Source organism: Histoplasma capsulatum, assembly GCF_000150115.1.
Source record: "Histoplasma capsulatum G186AR genomic scaffold supercont2.2, whole genome shotgun sequence".
Classification (NCBI taxonomy): Eukaryota; Fungi; Ascomycota; class Eurotiomycetes; order Onygenales; family Ajellomycetaceae; genus Histoplasma; species Histoplasma capsulatum.
In genome coordinates this window covers 2,270,199-2,286,910 of record NW_025544802.1, presented here as the reverse complement: position 1 = coordinate 2,286,910, position 16,712 = coordinate 2,270,199, and the positions used below count along the sequence as shown (strand labels likewise).

The following is a 16,712-nucleotide window of genomic DNA, read 5'->3' as shown; positions in this document are numbered from 1 at the left end:
TTGTTAGAAGATTAATTCTGATATATACTGATTATCTGAGCAGTAGCTTATTCAGAGTTGAAATTTCACTAATATATTACTATCTAATCTGCTGTGAATATACCATGTTTGATTTGATAGTGAGTCTATTATTTGATTATTGATATTCAATTTGATATTTGTTTTTAACTTTTATACAAAATATAATACTAGATCTTCTATATACTTATCAAGAATTGAGAGCTTCTCTCTCAGAGACTTTTTGTAAGATGTGAGTGTAGAGAGAATAGTGAATGTAGATATACTTATCTCAGTGAGCTGTTGTTGTAACTCAGTCATCTGCAGTGCTTGCTGCTGAAGAATATTTTATAGATTTAGATTATTATTCATCATATTTAAATGCAGCAGATACTTGTAGATTTATTGATAACTCATTTTAATATCTAAAGATATATAATTCTAGAGAATGAAATATTTATAGACATTTGAGCTCTTATGAATGCTATTCACAGTATTGTGATGCTAAGCTTATCAAGCTTCTTTGTGAATACTATTCACAGCAATATGATTTATAGACACTCAGATCTCTTCATAAGATAGTTGATTGTATCACAGATACTTAGATATAACAGTCTATATATCTAATAATAAAAGCACTCAGACTCAACAAGAAACTTATATAATGACTAAATACTTGAGTCTTTTAATATAATCAATACACTTAGATATAGAAACTGATAATGAGATATTTGAGTCTTAAATGTAATCAATACACTCAGATATAGAAACTAATAACTAGATACTCAGATTTTAAACACAGATGAATTAATTTATAATATAATAGATATATCATTAATTAAGTAGATGTTACTGATGTTGTAGATTAAATCATTTATATCATCTATACAATTCATACAATCCATTTCAACAGCAATATTAACAGACTTGACACTATTCTGATAACAGTTTACAAATCAATTAAGAAAAGAAAGAGAAAGAAGATTAGAAGAAGGGGTTGTATAAGAGAATTTTTATAGAAGAAGAATCAGAATGGAAGAATATCAGAGATTGTACTGCAGTGAAGCACAGAGTGAAAGAATATTAGAGATTACACAGAGAAATTATTAAAGACTACACAAGTGCAGAGCAGAATTACAAGGAGAGAGGTATTTTATAGATACACAAGAGCATATAAGAGGGTGAACAGATGATAGAGAGTTGATTGTGTAAGTTAACTACTAACAGATGCTAACCTGTCACAAAAATGTGTGTACAGATGCCCTCTTTCAAATCTCTGAATAAATTCACTGTCAAGCTCTTTCTGTACAGTAGATATAAGCTCTTTTTGTATCTCATCACTCTTATAATCATCTCTTTTAGACTGGCCGCTGGGACCATGAATTTCACATTTGATTTGATTTGATTTAATCTCAGTCCATTTCTTGGCATAATTTTAGTGGGATCAGAACCAGAATAAAAGTGTAAAGTGACTAGAATTATCAAAATATAAGTGAAATGGGACTAAAAAATCTTGATATTCCATGTAAAGTGACTGACTATCAAAAATAAAAACATAATCTGAGACTGATTATGATTTTGACTCAAGTTTGATCTCATTCTGATGATTATATAATACATCAATCTGATGATATTATTGGTGGAGATATTACCTCTATCTTGCTTAGTGCTGCTGTCAATCTACCCGCCGCTGCCAATCTATCTATCACTGTCAATCTATCTACTGCTGCCAATCTATCTACCGCTGTCAATCTATCTATTGCTGCTAATCTATCACTGCTAATCTATTGCTGCTAATCTATTGCTGTCAATCTATCTACTGCTGTCAATCTATCTACTGCTGTCAATCTATCTACTGCTGCCAATCTATCTACTGCTGTCAATCTATCTACCGCTGTCAATCTATCTACCACTGTCAATCTATCTATTGCTGCTAATCTATTGCTGCTAATCTATTGCTGCTAATCTATTGCTGCTAATCTATCACTGCTAATCTATTGCTGCTAATCTATTGCTGCTAATCTATTGCTGCCAATCTATCTACTGCTGCCAACCTACCTACCACTGCTAATCTATCACTGCTGCCAATCTATATAGAGTAAATCATGATCCCATTTGATCCCATTTTATAAAATGGGATCAAATGGAATCAGAATCACTAATTTATTAGTAAAATATGATCTGGGACTAGATTTTTAATATAAACAGTGTAAAGTAACTAATTTACTAAATACTATATGGGACCAGAACTAAGATATCTAATAATGAGACTAAGGAAAAATTTGATCCCAGTCCCATGCATGGTCACACAGCCAGTCTAATCTCTTTGCTGATGAAGTTTTAACTGCTGTCAAATTTGATGAAGTTTATGTGTACAAAGTTGAGACTCAGAATATTTTTGTTTAACAACAGATAGAATATCAGCATTCTGCAAGTTTTGTGAAAACAACTCTTTAATAAGATATTGAATTTCATCATTGACTTTTTATTTCTTGTATTTTCTAATATTTCATTTCTGAAGACAATGGCTAAGAGTAGATTGACTAACTTCAAGATTATGAACTTGTTTTAATTGAGAGATAATATGTTGATGAGTTTGGTTCTGTTGATGAAGATCAATGATAAAATCTTTATGAGAAAGAAGATGAGAATAGTCAGCAGAAGACATTGTAAAAGAAAGTGAAAGAAAAAATATTCATTTATCTTAAAAAAAAGAGAAAGAAGAGAGAAATAATAATATACTAAAAAAGTAAAAAAGAAATTGAAATAGAAAATACACTAAACTAGCTTAAGAGTTCTTAGTTATAAAAAAAAATTTTCACACAAAAAATTGATTAGTAGAATGATTGGTATAATCACAAAAACAAAACAATATATCAGTTTTCTGAAACAAAAAGTATACACTCATCTGAGTTTCATATCATTTGTATAAATTCCTCTGAGATCATCTTCTCTTTCAAGGCTCTATAAGTCTGTTTACAAGCATCAATGGTTTTTTTTAATTTCTTGATTATTTGCTTTTTCTATCATTCTTTTGTCAATTTTGATTCAATTTGTTCTGTACAAAGCAGCATTTTCAAAACAGAGAGCTTCTGATTTGAAATTTTTTTCAAAAAACTATAGTAGCTGGCAATATTATTGAAAGAATGATGTTGTAATTTCTTAAAAAGACAACTGCTGATATCTTTCCACAAGCAAATCTATTGATTGTATAAAATAATAGAAAGTTTTTCTTCTTTTTTCATCAGCTTCATTTCTTTCTTGTATGCAGTCTGCAAATCTTTCTTAGTTGATATATTTTCTTTATCAAATTGTTGTTCATCTTTCATCCATCATTTCACTTCTTGCATGGTTTTCTCAGAATCTAACAAATGATTCCACACTGTGAGTCTGTGATTGATACTTAGAATGATTAATATAATAATCAGTAGAATAGAGGATTTATTTTTCACTTAATTTAGAGACATCTTTCAGTCTCTATTTCAGCATTGATGCTGTAATCTCTGTGCTAAGTCTATATTCTATCAACATCTATATTAACAAAATTTCAAGATTTTGTTAATTATCTTTTACTCATGATTTCTGATTTTTTATTGTCAATTATTTTCTATTGTTCTTCAGTATTTGCTTTTCTGAATGCCTCAGTTTTTTTCAACTGTTGAATATAGTAATTGACAGCTGCACAATCTACATTTTTAATCTGTTCAACTGTGGCTTCTTCTTTATTTATTTTTGTTCATTGTTTTATTGCTTTTTGAATATGAGAATTAACTGAGAGTTCTGCTTCTGCTTTTTATTTTTTGTCAGCTGTGACTTCAGATTTTGATTCACAATGTATTATTTTAATAGATTTGAAAGTGAGAATCAACTGTGGCAGATATAAAGACTGAAAAATCTGAGACAAGAGGTGAAACTGAGGCTAGAAGTGATTGATTGATATAATGATTGATATAAAAATGAGCTCAGAGCAGAGAGCAGAGGGCAGTAGTAGTGATGATGAATGAAAAAAAAAAATCAAAAGAATTGAAGAATAAATGATTATATTCTATATAATGCATTATTATATTTTCTTGAATTGTCTATTTGAGTGATTTTGTTGTTGTGTTATTCATCAATTATATATAAATGTCAAATATCTCTTCTTTCTCTTCTGTCAATCTTTTCATCTTCTTATACTATTCTTACTCTATCATTTCTTTCTCTATACTCTCTACTCTCTCTGACTCCTCTCTCTTTTTCTTTTTTTCATGATTTTTAATTTTTTTTTAATTCTATTAATATAAGTGAGCTACATTTCATTTTTATACTAGTTATTATGCTAATCAATAAATTGGCAGCTAGAATCATCAAATAGTTATAAAAATAATAAGAATAAAAATGACAGCAAGAAGATGTGTTGCAGAGAAGAGATCTACAAAGAATTTAGTCAGTAAGATCAGAAAAGAAAAGAGTAAACACTCTTCAGAAAAACAGTATATCATTCATATGAGCTCAAAATACTGTTACTGTTGAAAGAGTGGTAGTAAGTATAAATATATTTATAGATTTTTTGATATATATGGCTGAATATCTAACTTAATTATTTTAGCAAATGCTCTATATCAAATCTGATATTATCAGAAATCTGTTGAGCTTTTCATCTGTAAAGTCCTCTTTCAGTGTCTTATCTGTGAAATTATATATAATATTTTTGATAATATTTGATTTCAAGTAACAGCACTTCAGACATTGTAAGAGGCTGCAGAGACAGTCTTAGTTGATGAATTTACAAGTATAAAAATGACTGGATTTTACAAGTTAATATACTAATCATTATACTAATTGATGAGGTGTTAGTGATCAATCTATATGCCATCCATGCTAAATATATCACAATTCAACAGAAAGATATGAAATTGATGCAATATCTGTGACAAATCATGACAGAAAGTGGTATGCCAGAATGTAGAAATACCTCAAATTAGTTCACTTTTTATTTTTGCTTTTTGTTTTTGCTTTTTGTTTTCACTTTTTGTTTTCACTTTTTGATTTCACTTTTTGTTTTCAGTTTTCACTTTTTTTGTTTTTTTGATGATATTCCATGAAGTTGATGTTTTTAATTTTTTTTTTTTTTTTTTTTTAGTTAATCAAAATGAAAATGAGATGTTTCTGCTGTAGACAAACTTTCATATAAATTTCTATTGATAGATGTCTATAGTGGAATTAAGTAATTACAGTGAAAAACATCAAAAAAATCTATTTGACATATTTGTCACTATAGGCTGCTGTACAGCACCACAAATCTTGGCAGAAATTCACACTGTATTTTATACTGAATACTCAGCTCTTGATTATTCCTTGTCTCTGCTGCTATTCAATATGGAATCTGTCTGTCAATCTATCTGTCAATCTGCATACCAATCTGTCTGTCAATCTGTGTGTCAATCTGTCAATCAGATAAATATTCTATTCCTTCATCTATCTGTACTGTCTTTCTTCTCTATACTCATTGCCATCTTCTAACTCTATAATCTTTTCAATAAGTACAGAAATCTGCTCAATTTATATCTGTATCTTCTCTTGTAACAGATTCTTTCATATCTGTTTTTATACTCTAACAGCTTCTATATGATTCTTAGAATGTTATAAACCTGCGGCACAAGCCAGGGCTTATTGGATAAGAACTGAAGGGATGCAGGAACAGAACAACCCTCAACCAAGATTAGTATGAGGTCACATGACTGCTCACTCTGATCACTGTGCTCACCATGATCATCAGTGAGCAAAGTGAGCAAGTGAGCAGAGTGAGCAGGATAATTTGTATGAGGACTCAAATGTATTTAAACACACTCATTACCCTTAGAATCAAGGAGCTTATCTTCTTGATCATGATCAATCTTATCATTCTCTCTTATCTCTACTGCACCTCAACTTATACTCAGTTACATAGTACAACTATAAGCTCACCTTAAGTATACTTCTTCACGACGCATACCTTAAGCATACGCCCTACCCTGTAAGCCCTACTAGGTATTCTTATTGTCTACCTTAGGCCGCCACCATAGCTATCACTAGTCATCCTAAATATTCCTCTTGACATTATATCTTAACCTGTGATAGTGGCACTACCTCCTGACTCAGTGAACAAGCTCAGCAACACTATATAAGCCCCGACCTTACCTTATATCCAGTGAGAAGCTTGCTGAGTTAGAGACTCAGTAGCATAGAAGCTTCTTTTCTTATTGTTCTGCACTTCATTCAGAGTCAAGCTGTCTCAATTGCATTGAGATCAGATGAATTCCCACATCAAAGCAGCTGTTGAATTCCATGAATATTGTATATATAATGTTGGATATAGTGATTGTATGAAGAGGTCTTATTCTCTTGCACAATAGTATTTGAATGATTGATTTGACACTCTTTTGTAAAGAGAAATAGCTTTGATAAGAGAATTTGAACTTGATAGCAATATCAATTAATTTCATCATCTTTGTTATAAGATAGCTTGTCTGTGATCTGTTTGAACTTTCATATTGATTTTTGATCTGATTGCTGACAATCAATCTGTAATCTTTGAATATCATTTGACAGCTCTCATTTTTGTCTCTTTATAGATTTCATTTCAGTATTTAAAGTCTCAATATACTCAAAAGATTGAACACACTTCTGCAAGGTTTCTCTGACTCAATAATAAAATGAATCCTTCTTATTGTACAAGAAGCAGACTCAGAATATGAATTCAGATGATCTTTTTCATTATTTATATATACAGCTTTGAGAATAGATTTCATAAGATGCATATTATATTCTATATTCATCTTATCAATGAAGAAGAATAACAGAGATTTCATCTAATCAGATAATATTCTTTCAATTCTTCAAGGTTCAATCTTTATACTTCAGACAGAATTGAAGTTGATCTAGTTATATCTTCTTGATAAATTCTGGCTTCTGTGTAGGCTTTGTTTTTCACAGATCTGCTTTGTAAAGAATCCTTTATATAGTTATAGAAGATATCTCAATTTCTTCATTACTGAATTCATTGACAAGATCAGTACATATCTTTTCTCATTCATATCAATCATATTGAATCTTTGTAAGAATAGTGTTCTTAATACTATTATTTCTCTGAGTTGATCAGTCAGATTTGAGGGCATCTCAAAGCCATTCATTGCAAAGTATAATATGAGACAGTTCAGAATCAAATCCACATTCAATTGCATATTTATATATACAGTTGATTTGACTCTTTGAGATCTGAGTGATTTCTGTGATTTCAGCATTTGACTTGTCAAAATAGAGTGATTTAAGAGTCACCACAAGAGTTCTTGTGGTAATATCAGTATTGGATGCCATATGAATCAGCAGATGAAATATTAGAGATGAGATATTTGAGAAAAAAGAGGAATCAATTCAGAATATGTGGCATTCTCATATAAATAGAATGTGGGGTCATTTGAAGCTAAATGTAATTACTCATTAAAATGTTGTGGCACTTCTTAGTTGTATAAATTGAATCTGAGCGGCGCAATTCTTTTGATAGCGCCCTCTGTATTCTCCAGGAAAATAGATTCGAAGCTGCAGCAATGAATAGGGGCATGTAATCGCTACTGCATCCCACGTGGATTCTGGAATAATTTCTTGATATGATTCTCTCCATTGATTCCGCCATTAATGCATGTACGTGGACAGTACATGTGCCTTCGGGTTGATTCAGTGAAGGACAAACAGCCATGCTCTGGTAAAAAAAATCTGGTTGGATCTCGTTCTTGTTCCCGAACGCACTTCTCCCTTTCGCTTTCCTGCGTTCTGATTTAAACTGGATGGAAATGGAGACCTGATTAGCTGATAGAAAGAGATCTACAGCAACAAAGAATTGTGGCACTCTTTCTTTGCAGGATGACCCCGGAGAACCACCAACCTCGGCACACTCCGATGCAGGTAGGATCGCGTGGAACAAACGCTTTTAACAACCACGAGTTCTCATGAGCACGCCAGAAAATGATTAAATTCCTTGCATTTTTCTTCTCCAAATAATCACCAAAATGGTGCCTTACACTTTCAGCGAGGAAATATTGCTTTGGGGGTGTGGTATATGAAGATATCATGTCGTTATTAACACTCACGGGCAAATATGGTGCTGGGACAAATCCCTTCTCATCGGAACACTCACCCGTGGATGAATGTCGTGCATCTTTGGTTTTGGGTCTATCGGGGTGTCTCACTGGGTTATCCATCCTTGTAGTTGTTTTGCGATGTTATTGCCGTGGCCAGATCGAGAGGCATTATTGGTATGATGACTTTGTCATATTTTTTGCCACGGTGAGACTTCCGAACTACTTTCACTCCAACATACTACTATTGTTTGAGTCGACTCACTAACAACCTTATCTAGATATGTTCAATTATCGTCCTCGCTTGTTTCATAGGAGAATCATACAGTGGCTTGGGATGCTATATTTTATTCCTTAGCTCCGAGGACCGCGAATACCTGGCAAAGATAGGATATATCCATGAGATATTTGGACTTCTTGGAATCAACGCGGTCAAAATATCCGCCTGCTTTTTTATGCTTCGGACTATAAGCCAAGCCAATATTCGGAATTCAGCTAAAGCAATGATTGGTGAGTATTTAGGGCCTAAAGCATTATTTATCGGAATATATTACTAGCTATTGAGTTTTTCTGAAATGCTAATTAAGTCTTATAAAAGCGTTTGTCCTGGCCTTCACGGTCCTTACGGTCAGCGTACTTATTTTCCAATGCGTACCAGCTACTACCCTCTGGAACTCCAGCCTGGAACCTGGTTCTCATTGCCTTTCGCTCAAATCCTACGTGACTATCGGCTTAGTCACCGATTGTATGTATGCTTCGAAGAATCCTGTGATGGTTTTCTGTGCTAATACTACAATAGCCGTTAACGCTGCAATCGATCTTATTTTATCGACCTTACCACTCCCTCTTTATTACAATTCTAACTCCAGCAAATATTCCCGAGTTGCATTGATTGGAATTGTTGCTCTTGCATACATGTAAGCCTTATATTGCTGTTTCGGCCTCAGTTGCCACAGCCCTCGATATCTAAGGAACTCTAATTTATTGGATGCAGAGCATGCAGCGCCGCCATTACGAAAATCGTTCGTCGAGCCAATTTGCTCGCAATTTCTGATTCGTGGCGGTAAGTTTATACAATGCAAATGTGCATCCCCTATCTCCGGAGGAAACCATCAGCTGACAGGCTATTAGTGAAAGTGATTACACCCTTTGGACTAGGTATTGCCTGCCTTGCTGCATTGTGCCCCAAAACTCCTTGCTACTATTTCTCTTACAAATAACCAAGGGAAAGATGCAACTGGACTAACCCCCGAATTCGCCTTCCAGTATCGAACTTCAAATTGGGGTCCTAGCCACTTCTCTACCGACTATAAACCCAATCCTCACAGTAATCCTTGCATCTATATATAAAACATTCAGGACTCCTAAATGGCCGACTAGCAGCCCTGACACGAACGACCACATTTCAGCCAACCGCCATATTCGAATGGGCTCACATTCCCTACGAAGACAAAGCCGATCCACCCTCAATGACCACCATGCGAGTAGCATCACTACTCAGCACTCCGATCCGGAACAACAGCATATCACTAGATATCCCTCAAGCCATTATAAAGTTGAAGTTAGCGCTTCGAGGCAACCTAGTTCTCAAAATGATATGAGACGAGATGCTATTCTTGCCGCTGGGCGGTCAGGGTTTCCAGCCATTGTGAGAACTACTGATGTATATATACACACGGCGAGTGGGAACAAAGGCGAATATGAGGAAGATGTTGAGAACACAAGTGCAGAAATTCCGCCTGCTAAGTGACAATGGAAGCTGCTTGGTGAGTAACTAACAATGTTTGAGAATGGAATGGGGCAGATTTCTGACACAAACATGCAGAGTTACAGGGTGGTGGTGTAAGTAGCGCGAAACCTCTTACAATCACATTGGTTTTTTCTTGTAAAAAATTTAATATATGCTGTCTTTAATGTATGGATTTCCGTTTGAAGATATCTGTATGCGTGTAAATATCCAGGCTTTATATACCATTGTTTTGCAATTTGACCCAGCTTTGTTGTCCTGTGGATTGGAATTTATGGTACCAAAACAGCGTGTTAGATATAGCTCCCCTCGCGCCTTTCTGCTAGTTACACTATCAAATAACTCTGCCCATTCGCATCGAACTGTCCATGAAGTTATAATGCTTTCCCAATAACCAGTAGTTTAGGGCCGTTTAGATGATGAATTGATACAAAGAGAACGGCATATCAGTAAATTAGACGTCTCTTGTAAATGAAATACTAGTTTGTAAATCATTCCACATATCAGACTTTACCAGCTGGCCGGGGCCAAATCCAGACAGCAGCTGGGATCGTCTAGCAGGAATCGCGATTGACGTTTTAACTAACTTTATTTAACCTTAAAACTCAAAAAAGGTTCTATTTCAGGTTACATGTCGGCTGAGCTGACCCACGCTAGTGTAGGTCATCTGACCCTATAGAAATGATTGACTATCCAGGTGTTGGACCACACACATATATTAGCTCGCCACTAGATAGATAAACAACCAACCAAGCTTCAACCCTCTTACAGGTTATGAAGCCCTTGATGAATGAACAAGACTCGGAACAAAACTCTTCCTCGTCGTTGACTCGATCCCGGGAGCCCCCAGACCAATGATAGATAACAACCCTGGCTTTAGCATGGACAGCTGTCGTTTGATTACTTTGTCTGCCAGCTTGGCGCCTTCGTCAACATCGGCGCGGGGTCCATGTACCAAAGCGCAGTCGGTTTCGACCTACCCTTCCGCTCCGCTTGGCATGACTTCGAATATTGTAGAGCCATTGGATTCGATTTCGCAACGTGATCGCCTATTCTTGCTTCTGCGAACATGTCAACTGCCTCCCCCATTGCGCTGGGGTCCGCAGCAATGATGTGTCGGCGCCTGATGACATGATAGGATATTGAACTGATTCCCTGTCTTGTTTATTGCTTGCGCTCTAACCTTGACATGTCAATTTATTGGATATTGCCTGTGGCATGGTCGGTGTTTAACAACCACTGAGTGCTGTGTGCCATATTTCTCAAAGGATGCCCTGTTACACCGAATCCCCGCGGAAGGAGTGGGCGGCTACAGTGGGTTTGGGTAACAGAAGCTGCCACTGAGGGTATCTATTGCTTTCTTCCTGAGCGTCAATTCAGTCGATAAGTTTCCCCATGAGGGATGGGTGCGAGACGCGCTACTATTATCACTGGATGCTGTTAGGTTGTTTTGAAATCAAATTGAGTCCCTGAGCAAGCTTCCGAGAAGGTGAGAACATCCACTGACGGTGGCCTCCAAGATTGCTTCGGGAGTCACCTGCATATTTTGTTGGCCCTTTCAGCACTGAGGCGCCAACTCAAACCACGGGTGTTGCATGTTGTTGCCGAGAGGCTGCAACATGCCCTGAAATTATTCTCAGGATCGAATTCTACGCGCTTTGTATTTGGAGGCTCAGCTAGCTCGTTTTCAGCTGGAGGGCGCTCTGCGCTAACTCCTTGAAAACCCCCACCCGAGCGCTTAGACCGCGTAAGGCTAGTCTGAGACTGGGTATTTGCTTCATTACCCAAAGAAACTGGGCAGTTGATCAACTCCTAAGTTTGAGGAATGGATGATCCATCAGTTCACGAGCCGTCTTCCTCTTCTCCGGAAGCCAGGTGAGCATCTGTCGAACAAAAGATAAAAATGCCTGTCGATCCTTCTCTTCAAGAAATGGGATTGTGTCCTCTAAGCTTCGGGAAGGGATCAATTTACTATGGCGGAATTCATCTTTAATGCAATCAGTATGCCAGGTATTGACGTACAAGATAGTTGTCAACCCACCTTCTGCATTAAAGAAAGGGCCGTAGAAGAATTCTTGAGCATTGTTGCAGAGTTTGCCAGCGTCGTTCATGACGGGCTCGGGCCAGTTGTGCTCTGACAAGGCCTTTGATTTCGCGAGTAACACATTGGGGGGGGGACCGAGTAGGGCAATCATTTCCGCGAGGTGTGACTTTGCGTCGTATTGGCCTTTTGTACCATGTACCTGCTGGAACAACTCCATGCTCCCAAGGATATTCCACAACTTGCCGAACAGGATTATTAGCATTAAGCCCACGCGAGTGAGTGTAACCAAAAGGGGGAAATAAAAAACCCCGTTGTTTTGTACTTTCACCTCCAGAAAGCAGTTACAGGGGTCTTACCAGCACACCAAAGTTCCAAATATCTGCCTTAAAGTCCCAACCGCAGCCAAGGATTACCTCTGGAGCACGGTAATAGTCCGGCTGGATAGGGTATATGCCAAGCTGCTCTCCTACCACTCCGTTTCGAGTAGAGGGCTTGTCGAGTTTTGCTGCAAGCCCGAAATCGACTATTTTAGGAACCATATTTTTGATATCTCTCACATCAAGAGCGCCGAGGTCGTTATGGCAGCGGTAGATAGTCCGACCACTCTCACTATCAACCTTGCATTGCATCGGTTGTTGTCGTTTAATGAAGTCGGTAAGAATGTTTCCATTTTCAAAACTCATGAGGATATTCCCTAGCTTTAGATCTGACGGGTAGGTAAGTTCTTTACATTCTAGAATAGGCACAGAAGAATGGCGACAAGCACTCACCTGTATGAATGACTTTGCACTCTGAGTGAAGATAATCAAGGCCAACAAGGAGGAAGTAGATGTAGGCCTTCGCAATGGGCAAAGGAAGCTTGCGGTCAACGAAACGCCTCTGTAAGATCCAGAGAGGCTCCCTCATCGGTTCATACACAAGGCACATGTGCTTCCCTTCCGGACCGGTTACTTCAAAATCATCCAGGTGTGTCCTTAGAATCACGCGGCCACGATGCTCTGAATTTTGCTGTATGATGTGGCGTTCAATCTCCTTCTCATGCCGAGCATTGTCGGCATTATTACTGTTGATTATTTTTAGGGCCACTGTTTGTTCAGATTGCCATTTGAGTCTTAATAAGCACCAGGTCAGTTTCTTGGTAGTTGACGTAAAGCAGGCAGCGCGGCTACCAATGTGGGTAGGTACCTTGAAATGTCTCGTGCGAGCCACACGGTTGATTGTGATCCCCAGCCGATTTTGACAAGTAGTTGAAATTTCTCGGCCAGTATTTCCCCGGCATTTGCAGGGTAGAAAGTCGCCCAATTGTACTCAGGACAAACCTCCTCATCAACAGGTTCCTGCTGAGGAATTGGAGGCCCCAAGTTGGGAGGTAACTGCCAGGGCGACTTTTTAGCGAAGGAGAACATAGTACGCCGCGACGTCAGCCGCCGAAGAGGTGACATTAGGCCATCTAAGCTTTTATGCTCTGGAGATGACCAGGTACTGGGAAGAGCACAGGAGGCTGGGATCGCAGTTTCGGGGGCGATGAAGTATGACTAAGCGCCAGGCACTGGAGTCAGCGACTCAGAGGCGCTTCGAAATCAGTTGGGCAACTGACGCGTGATGACAGATTGCCCCGCGTCGTGGTAAATGGCCTCACGTAGTTAACTTCGCAGAGATTCGCGCGTTCACGTGACATTGATATATGTTAGGCATTACTACGGCTACCCCAGGCACGTGCCACCTAACATATTGTGTTGCTCTCACTTAGATAGTTAACAATCACACAACCAACATTATTCTCCTACAGGTTATGAAGCCCTTGCACTTCTACGAAGTGATAACTTGCAATAATAACTTCTTCTTTTGTTAAAGAACCTCTTATTCTATTCCTTTTGATACTCTTATACTTGATAATCAAATGCCAGTCAGCATGAGATCAATCAACTGTGAAGAAACATCAGAGAACCAGATAACCCCTGGAACCTTTCCAACACCAATAACCACATGAAGACCATGATATCAAGCCTCAGAATGTGAAGAGATGGCAGATCAACAAGATGAAGCTGCAATACTGAGGCATTGTATTGCTCAGTTAGATGATGAACTATATCAGATAAGAGCTGCTAGCACTTCTGCTGCTAGCACTTCTGCTGCTGACACTCCTGCTGCTGCTACTGCTGCCCATGATGACAATGAACTAAGCTCTGACCTTGCTGCTCATCTGTATGATCAAGATGATACCTCTGCCTTGAGCAGAGTTCTTCAAGAATTCTGTGAATGAGTCAAATATCTTCAAAAACCAGATCTTCTCAAATCAGTATCTGATTATCTGATTTGGAAGGAAGAGATTCTGCTTGCCATCAAGCAATTCTGTACAGAGGATATCCTCATCATCAAACCTCTGGAAAATGTCAGCAAGGATATGAAATGATACTGAGAGGAACACAACTTCTGACTATACAATTTAATATAGTCTTCAGTTTCTGTTGAAGTCAAATCTCTTTTTACTATACCCCAAGATTTTCTAGATTCTTCTGCTCTATAAAAGATTATAGAGGTATCTTTTTCAGAAAGAATAGAGATCTGCAGAGCTCATCTATTCAAAGAATTCAATAATATCATAGCTGCCATCTATAGAGGATCTAGTTGCTTCTTCATAGAACACCTTCTAGCAATTCATATTGAATATATCTGCCTTGAATATGAGGTTCCCAACTTCATTCTCTTTGATAAACTTCTCAATGGTCTCATCAAGGGTTGGTCATCATTTATCAAGAATTGTATGAATCATGCAGCAAAGAATGATAATATCAGATCATTTGAAGACAACTTTCTTGAACTTTGCAAAGATATATTACTCTGTCTGTTATTAGATGACAAGAATACCAATGCTGCTACAGACTATCTGAAGAATGATAAGAATATCAAGAATAAGAACATCAAGAAGTGCAACTACTGTAATTGAAAGAGTCATAATAAGATTCACTGTTGGGATAAATATTCAGAAAAGAAGTCAAAGAATCTATAAAAAGCCTTCACTGTGGAGTCAGTGAATATTATAGAAGAACAGATCTTCTAATATCTCTAGTTGAGATAGTCACTGTTGATATTCTCTAGTTGAGAATCACTTCTAGTTGGAGCAGTATATCATCTACAATCTCTAGTTGAGATAGTCACTATTGATATTCTCTAGTTAAGAATCACTTCTAGTTGAAGCAGTATATTGTCTACAACCTCTAGTTGAGATAGTCAGCTGTTGATATTCTCTAGTTAAGGATGGAGCTTCTAGTTGAGGCAAAGTATGTTTTTGATGATAGTTGATGGTAATGGTAATACAGCAGATTGGTGGATTTTGCTTGTGTTTTTCTGTTTTTATGGTTATTGCTATACAGGCATCTATTTCTAATAGAGAAATCAGGGTCCAAATTTTGTAATTAATTATTATTGTGTTTTTGAAGAATTTGAGCGAAGGGGGGGCTCTGCTGCCCTTTGTGGCCACACTGTAGCAAGGGGGGGTGTTAGGCATTACTACAGCTACCCCAGGCACGTGCCACCTAACATATTGTGTTGCTCTCGCTTAGATAGTTAACAATCACACAATCAACATTATCCTCCTACAATATATATGTTGTGTTGGGCACTAGTTGCCCAGATGGCCCTCCACTGCACATGATTACCTCTATATAATTAGCTAGCAACCACAACAATAACAAGATCAACCATCTCACAGATTATAACTCAGATAGCAGTTTTTTAAGAAAAACAATATATTTTGATTAGAATACACTGCAACTGATGTTATATTGAATGAGTTAGACATTATTTCTCTGAAAAGAGAGCTTTTTATCTATAAAAGTGGTGTAATTGACAGAATTACTGTTGAGACTGCTGCAGAGATTTCATTACTATCTTGAAGAGATTAAAAACTTATTTATTTATTTTTATTCAGAATTTTTCTAAATCAGATTGATTATGAGTGATTTTTGATTATCTGCAATTTTTATATCAGAATGTAAGAAGATATTATATTTGCAATCAAGAGTTCTTCAATTCTTTTTCTCTGTTACTGAGTAAAAATTCATCTCAGAAGCAGAGAATGATCAAACTGAATATATAATAATAGAGAAAGATATAACAATCTCTGACTCAGTATAAGATACTGATAAGATGTCAGAATGTGAGAAATTCAAGAATGGTATACTCAGTTCTATACTAATATCTATATTAAATTCTAATAGTATAGTGATCATAACAGCAGCAGATCTCATTGCACTCTGTGAGTGATTGATATCAGTATTAGACTGGCCGCTGGGACCATGAATTACACATTTGGTTTGGTTTGATTTGGTCCCAGTCCATTTCTTGGCATGATTTTAGTGGGACCAGGACCAGAATGGGAGTGTAAAATGACTAGAATTATCAAAACATGAGTGAAATGGGACTAAAAAATCTTGATATTCCATGTAAAGTGACTGACTATCAAAAGTAAGAACATGATCTGGGACTGATCATGATTTTGACTCAAGTTTGGTCCCATTCTGATGATTATATAATACATCAATCTGATGATATGATTGGTGGAGATATTACCCCTATCTTGCTTAGTGCTGCTGCTAATCTACCCGCTGCTGCCAACCTACCTACCACTGCCAACCTACCTACCGCTGCCAACCTACCTACTGCTGCCAACCTACCTACCGCTGCCAACCTACCTACCGCTGCCAACCTACCTACCGCTGCCAACCTACCTACTGCTGCCAACCTACCTACCGCTGCCAACCTATCTACTGCTGCCAACCTATCTATCGCTGCTAATCTATCACTGCTAATCTATCGCTGCTAATCTATC

The 16,712-nt window shown here is 37.2% G+C and overlaps 3 protein-coding genes across 3 annotated transcripts; 1 reads left to right on the top strand and 2 right to left on the bottom strand.

Moving 5' to 3' along the window:
• Nucleotides 1-8,082: 8,082 nt before the first annotated feature.
• Nucleotides 8,083-9,840, top strand: HCBG_01984 (uncharacterized protein; the record flags this gene model as incomplete). Its single annotated transcript, XM_045429033.1, has 6 exons — nt 8,083-8,298; nt 8,372-8,600; nt 8,689-8,835; nt 8,890-9,007; nt 9,222-9,248; nt 9,450-9,840. The coding sequence occupies 6 exons, from the start codon at nt 8,083-8,085 to the stop codon at nt 9,838-9,840; spliced, it is 1,128 nt and encodes a 375-aa protein (XP_045290819.1).
• Nucleotides 9,841-10,623: 783 nt separating this feature from the next.
• Nucleotides 10,624-11,357, bottom strand: HCBG_01983 (uncharacterized protein; the record flags this gene model as incomplete). Its single annotated transcript, XM_045429032.1, has 1 exon — nt 10,624-11,357. One exon carries the CDS (start codon nt 10,924-10,926, stop codon nt 10,738-10,740), a length of 189 nt encoding a protein of 62 aa, XP_045290818.1.
• Nucleotides 11,358-11,442: 85 nt separating this feature from the next.
• Nucleotides 11,443-13,559, bottom strand: HCBG_01982 (protein kinase; the record flags this gene model as incomplete). Its single annotated transcript, XM_045429031.1, has 6 exons — nt 11,443-11,824; nt 11,879-12,119; nt 12,238-12,587; nt 12,652-12,992; nt 13,067-13,416; nt 13,479-13,559. 6 exons carry the CDS (start codon nt 13,557-13,559, stop codon nt 11,643-11,645), a joined length of 1,545 nt encoding a protein of 514 aa, XP_045290817.1.
• Between the last annotated feature and the right edge of the window lie 3,153 nt (nt 13,560-16,712).